The 7135-nt window shown below is 39.1% G+C and overlaps 1 protein-coding gene across 1 annotated transcript; it reads right to left on the bottom strand.

The window, feature by feature from the left end:
- Positions 1-112: 112 nt before the first annotated feature.
- On the bottom strand, positions 113-4347 carry LOC307028391 (E3 ubiquitin-protein ligase TRIM21-like). The gene is made up of 2 exons (XM_079663367.1): positions 3933-4347; positions 113-3224 (listed from the first exon to the last, which is right to left on the bottom strand). The coding sequence occupies exon 2, from the start codon at positions 3220-3222 to the stop codon at positions 1573-1575; it is 1650 nt and encodes a 549-aa protein (XP_079519493.1). The 5' UTR covers positions 3223-3224; positions 3933-4347; the 3' UTR covers positions 113-1572.
- Between the last annotated feature and the right edge of the window lie 2788 nt (positions 4348-7135).

Here is a 7135-nt window from a genome sequence, read left to right as displayed (position 1 = left end):
ACCAACTATTGTCTGAAATTCATCAGAAAACCTGACATCAGTTTAAACCAGTGTGGATGTCTGACATGGAATTTAATCTTTTACTTCAATAAAAAATGACTCGACTAGACACTACTTTAACTGGACCATGTACTTTATTTAATCAACGTGAATGCAAACAAGCAAGAGGCAATACACAGTTAAAAGACTGAGGTAAGAAAATGAATAGGTAATACATCAAAACTCAATAACCAAATGATTGAATAACTATAACAATGTTGACAATCAATCATTAACCGAATGGTAAATATATCTTTAAATCCACAGCTGTAAAAGAAGTAGGATATTAATCAGAGTTTATGGATCATTTATTGTCATTCTGCAACACAGTGTTAACAAAACACAGTTGTTATCCATTCATTCTCACAAATTACAAAACAAAGCAAAAAATAAGTGCATTCCTGTACATTTTCAGAAATAATTGATAAATCTTGAGTTGAAATTATGAATCCATTAAATGTCAATACAAGTTTCAAAAAGTGACTGATAAAAGTTTTATGTCAGTACAATGTAATTTATATTTGGGAAGCTGGAACCTGCAATCCATGGTATTAGTGACTGCTCTGTCAGTATTCTAGTACCTTAGACGTCGAAGAAGTACTCAGATCTTGTACTTTAGTAAAAGTACCAGAGTATGTAATACTCTGTCACAATTAAAAGTCCTGTGTTCAAAATCTTACTCAAGTAAAATTAAAGATTTTGTGAAGGTGTACAACCATGCAAAAATGCACTCACAAAAATGTAACTGTTTGTAGAGAGATCAAAATGAAGGTATATTTCAAAAAAGGGTTCCAGATCAAATGTACCAGAAGTAATATGGTAGGAATTGGAAAATAAACTGTTGCCCCCCCATTTTATTTCTCAGGTACCATCTAGTCGGTGTTCTTAGTTAAAGAAACTCATTTGAATGGTCAGTCATCCAATGCAGCCCCTTCACAGTTTTCAATTTTTTTTAAATAAAAATGCTTTGTCCACATCAACGTCTATATAGATTAACTGGCATTGACAGTCAAATAATGTATAACTCAAATAAGTAAGATCTTAAAGGCAAACTGAAATATGCAGAACAATTGCATCCCTAGTCCAGCAATAAATCGATGTTAATTATCACCACATTGTCCGGCATGATAAAAAAACTATGATCAAATACGCTCTTCAAGAAGCCTTAAAATTATAACGACTCAAACAAAAGCAACTTTTTTTAAAAGTAACTTTTTTTTTTTTTGTTCACCAAATATTAAGGAAAAATATGTAAGTTTAGAGCACAAATGATAAATCAAATTCAGATAACATTTCAACTGAATATTTAATTTTATTTCGATTAATGACTTCTAAATCTTGTCATTTAAGAATGAATAAGCAATTTATTTTTATTTTTATATAATACATTGGCATACCCGTATTGACCACTATGCCTATTTTAGTATGAACATTTTGTCTGGCATGTTTATGTGTAAATATATATATACACTGTATGTTATCATATTGTTGTCAATGCTTTATTTGCATTGCTCAACATGCTGATCTCAAAGATCAGGCGGTTTGATTGACAGTAGGTCTGACGATGATCAGGGGGGCAGCATTATTGCCTCCATCATTATTACAGGGACTTAATATTGGGTAGATTTTCCCGTTGAAGCAGCAGCCAGTAAAGGAGTATATCAGAGCTGCAGTATCTACGTCATAGAAGGAGACCAGACCCTTCTCATAATCCACAAACACCCCCACCTTCTGAGGCTGAGACTTCAGAGAGAGACTGAATGACGGAGAATCAAGAGCTCTGTACTCATTTCCATTTCTCAAACATATAGTCCAGTAACCGTCCTGAGGCCTCATGTTGAACTCTCCCTTCCTGTTGATCGACTCTCTGGCCACTCCTAAATTCCATTTAGGCTTCCCTTGAACATGAACCTCGCAGTAAAATCTGCCTGAAGAGAAACTCTGCCCTCCCAAAACAAAATTATAATGAGAAAATCTCTGTAGGTTGTCTGGGAGATTGTTCTTTACATCACCATGACTCACTTGTTTCCTATCAGGAGACAGGATGAGTTCAGGGTGTGCTGTATAAGGATCAAGAGTCACATCCACTGCGTACTTCTGGACCCTCTTCAGCTCAGCCTCACCGAGCAGCTTCTTCATCTCTTTATCAAGGGTCTCCTCCAGCTGGATCAAGGCCCCCTCCACAGTTTTCTCATAAGAAGGTACATGGACGTTGATCTTTGTCCAGTCCTTTGTGGGTGGAACAGCTTTCAGTAACGGAAACCTACGGAGAACATAGAGGTGGTCTTCTGAGCGTGTGACCTGCCCCACGTCAGTGTTTCTCTTCTTCAGATCTGATATTTCCTGTTCCAGCTCTTTGATGAAGCCTTCAGCCTGTTTCTGTGTTGCTGTCATCTTCTCTCCTATTGTTTTGTATAGCTCCTTCAGGCCTCTCTCAAGAAACTTGTTCAGAGAAGTGAAGACCTGAACACCTTCTGATAGCTCCATGTGTGCATTTTCTTTACTTCGCTTTACTGAGTGTCTGATCGCCTCAATCTTTACTCGTCTCTGCTGAATCAACACCTGAATTTTAGCTTCTGTCTTCGCCAGCTCAACTTTCTTGTCTTCATATTCCTTTTTCAGAGGAACAAACTCATGCATCTTGTGGTCTAAAGCAGAGCAGTGCAGACAGACAAATGTCTGGTCGGTCTTACAGAACAGCTCCAGCGGTTTATCATGCGTCGGACACATCCTGTCTTCCAGGTTCTCCACAGGGTCGATCAGCTGATGTCTTTTCAGACCTGAAACATTGAAATGAGGCTCCAGGTGAGTCTCACAGTAGGAGGCCAGACACACCAGGCAGGACTTCAGGGCCTTCAGTTTGGTTCCAGTGCAAAAGTCACAGGAAACGTTTACTGGTGTGAACGATTGTTGCTGTGACCGTCTGCGGTTGGCTTTCTGTTGAGCCGACTGTCTGAACTCACCAACCATCTCAGAGAGTAAAGTGTTGACCCTCAACAAAGGTCTTTTTTTAAAACCCTCATTACACAAGGGACATCTGTTATTATTATTATTCCAGGCTGCAGTGATGCAGGTTTTGCAGAAGTTGTGTCCACATGGTGTGCTGACTGGATCCCTTAACAAATCCCTACAGATGGCGCACTGAAACTGCTCTTCGGATAGCAGACAGCTGACGGAAGACATGTCTGAGAACAAAAGTCAAAGTATTATTAAAGAAGACATATTATTCAAATTTAACTATTTATAATTGTATTTAGTGTCTCTACTACTGTGACATGTCTTCATGCTTTAATGTTCAAAGAGCTCTTTATTTTTCTCATACTGCCTGTGCTGCAGCACCTCTTTTCACCCTTTGTCTGAAACCAGAGCCCAGCCTGCTCTGATTGGTTAGCTAGCTGGCTCTGTTGTGATTGGTCAACCGCTTAGAGATGTCCCGCCCCTTAGCCTATCACGTACAATGTGTTGGAGCTCTAGCCAATAGAGATGCGAATGTTACATGTGATGTCACTATGTTCAGGAATCAAACACATAAATCCAATGGAGGCGTTTCAGGCTATGGGGGAGTGTGTGGGAGAGAAACTCCCTCTGGAGGGAACTAGCAGACCATTTACATGCACACAAACCTAGGCCTATATGACACACTACAGGAAAGGAAAAAACCCAAAACCATATTAGGGCCTCATTTAAATATTTTGTTACACACATATTTCCAGTCAAAGTCAAATCTGTATAACGAATAAAGTATGATTACTGCATTAAAAATAACTTTGTAGGTAATTTTAACTCAACTGAAAAGTTACTTCAACTGATGTAACTTCCTGTTTGTTTATAGCTGTACGTTTTCTGTTAATCCTGGTTGTTTAAACTCAGTAAATAGTAGCAGCTGTACTCACCAGTATTTGAGTAAAGTGCTGAGAAAGAACTGACAAATTCAGTTTAATCTTCCTTCAGACAGAAAATCCAGAGACGTGTCTCCACTGCAGCTCTGACAAACGATAGGTTTCATTTATGGAAAGTGACGTTACAGCTCTCCTCCCTCCAGTGTTGCTCCTCCTCTTAGAGCAGCTCTGTGTTTCCCCTTCAGGGTTACACAGGATTAAAGTTACAGACATCTGGGCACAAGATAGGTTTAACATTTAGAAATACTTTTAACATATTTTCTTAAAGCCACTAGGACGGTTGTCTCAAAAAAAAATATATCTTAGATTTAGAAAAAAACAGCAGTGCTCTTCAGGTCAGTGCAAAGTCGAGCTCACTGTTTTCCCTGCAATGTTTAGCCGTTTTGTCTCATTCTTATGTTTGCCTTTTTCTGTAGTTGTTGCTCAATCATACCAGGAAGTAGTCTTGTGTGCAGTCTGTGAAAGCCTTTAACAAACTCTTCTCTCTATGTGTGATGTAAGGCTGATATCTAGTGGCAAAGCAAGGTAAACACATCCACACTGAGAACACCTCTGTGGCATAGAGACCAGAGGCCTTTACTACGAAGCCGGTTCAACCTAACCTGGATATGTTTGAGTTAGCCGGTTGGCCTAATCCAAAACATACGCGCTCTCGCTAAACGGTACTACGACGCGGGTTATCAAGTGGATCGCTCAAGCCAGCAGTGTCATATCTAGTGCGCGTTCACATGAAAGGGGGGATATTTGGAGCATTCGACCAATTACAAACATGGACAAGCGTACTGACAGCGCAGCGTCATACTTCCTGAATGAAAAGTCAACTAATATTAGACATATGAAGAAGTTAAACTTTAAACATCCATGACTTAAACACTGTATCCAGGATAAAAGCCACATAGTTGCACATGCAAGGTGAATACAGCTGGTAAAAGAAAAAGTGTTTGAATGCGTACATTAACAGATTTATGATATCACTGCCCCGTCTAAGACACGAGTGGATCTGACTTTAATTAAATTTCACTCGAGTGTTTCGTCAACTTAATGTGTTGCTTAAAATAATACTTCTGCATACAGTATGTGACACTGTGAGTGTTGCACGGTCAGATACGGCTCAGCTGACTCAGATAAGGAAATATATGATACACTATGATGTGATATGCCGCGGACTGTACTTAATGTTACTCTGATCCGGTTACTTGTGTTGTGGCAGATATTTAATTAAGCTTTCTTAACGCTAATGTTATAATAGTCAGATTGCTCTGAAGATGGGAGGTGATATTCTATTCATTTCACGTCGGTGATTTTTGCCGGACGTCTTTCCTGCAACGGCAGCTTTTCTGTATTTCCTTTCTCCTGTAATATGACTTGATCGCTTTAAACTCCGCACACTGAGCTCTGATTGGTCAGCAGGTAGTGCTTTCACTGAGTTGAGCTCTTAGCCTGCAACCTAACCTGCTCCGGAGCAGGTTAGCCGCTCAGCATAAGTTACCATGATCTAGCCTGCTAAAAAGAGAACCAGCTTCGTAGGACCGGAAACCCCGAGTTTTTCCTGAAGTTAGCCGGCTAAGCGAAAATCCTGCTTCGTTGTATACACAAGTTATTGAGCCGTTTCCGCTCTACATCCTGAACTCCTCCCTTCGATGCAATGCACTTCCGTTTTGGCGGACTGGGTTTGTTTTGCTAGCTAGCTCCGTTATGCCGACAAAGCACTGATATCGCAGAGACAAAGAGGATATAACAATTACAACATGAAGAAAAGTGGTTCGGGAACTACGTGTGCGGTAGTTGGTTGCAATCACTCGAGAAAGCACCTGAACGAGTGGTTAGATAGAGAGTGCTACGACCACAAACCAGCACCCAGCACCCAGCCATGTTGTTCATTAAATACAGATAAACACAACAAATACTGCATGCATTGTATTTTTTTTCATAGTGATGTAATTGTGTGGGCTGCTTTTATATTTTAATTTTTAATACCTGTTAGGATTAAACATGTGATCTTTCTTGTTGAAGCCATTTCTTTAGTTTCCTCTCAACAATTAATTAATTCAGTGTTATTTATGTACAGTATGAGCTTAATATGAATGATGAACTGTGTTAAAAGAAATTGTAGCACTCTAAGGAACATATGAAATGCAATAATGCAATAACAGTGCAATAATGAAATTAAATTACATCAAACTTTATTTTCACTCAAACAGTACAGGCACATATGATATATTGCACAGCATAAAGAGATCATGTAAATTGTGCATTATGTAAACAACAGACAACTGTTGGCTCCTGTGGGCATGACCTAAATAAGGCAGTTTATTTTGGTTTTAAAATGCTGAGATATTTACTGCAGAACTGTAACCTTCCCTCAACAAAATCGTCAACAATTTTCGGGAGCATGTGGGCAAAGTAGAATGTGCGCAGCCTTATGATATGCCTTCAGACTGTCCATTGCTTTTCCATCTATTGCCATGGATTGAACGAAGTAGGAGCAAATTTTGCTGTACGTTATGCTGGGCCACGTCGTCATGTTATCCTCCCAGTTTTGCACTGAATTCGGGTGGGGGAGAGTAACGCCATCTCCAGTCAAAGAAGTAGAATCGTGTTCCCAAGCTAGCATCACTGTTAGCATCGAAATCGCTGTGTTTACACCAGTGCCCGTCTGACTGTTTACACCGGTTTACACCGACAGACGCTGTGCAAAAGACTTCCGGCGGAAATGAAGTGCATTTGTGTAGGGTTATGGCGCTACCCGTGGTTTGGCGCGTAAACTTCTCTATAGGCCCCAGGAGTTCATTTTCAAAGTAAAACACTTCCACAAATGATTTATTTGTAATTCACCAGAGTAGATTTTAATGATCAGAAAGTCTGTTTTTATTTCAATTCATAGCATCTGTTATAGTCACTAACACAACAGCATGAAAGAGGTTTAAAAACATATATCATGGACGTTAGGAAACAATTAAAAATCAATGTTATCTGATACGTGTTATTCAAGCAAAGACTGACAATCATCCATAATGCTTCATATAAAACATTTTATTAAAAAAAGACAAAAATCGATACAAACTAGAAACATAGTATAAAGGATCTTATTCATGAAAATGTATATTGTTTGAATTAGTAGCTCTTTCTCATTTTCAGTTGAGTATAATATTCTCCCTCATATACTCTATACTTATCTGTATTGTTGTTGTGAAGGC

This window comes from Notothenia rossii (assembly GCF_949606895.1).
Source record: "Notothenia rossii genome assembly, chromosome: 1".
Taxonomy (NCBI): Eukaryota; Metazoa; Chordata; class Actinopteri; order Perciformes; family Nototheniidae; genus Notothenia; species Notothenia rossii.
The sequence above is the reverse complement of the archived record's forward strand: the minus strand, read 5'-3'. Positions and strand labels throughout refer to the sequence as shown.

Bases quoted from the DNA above. Each gene is read 5' to 3' on its own strand.
- LOC307028391 (XM_079663367.1), bottom strand. From the start codon at position 3,222: ATGTCTTCCGTCAGCTGTCTGCTATCCGAAGAGCAGTTTCAGTGCGCC.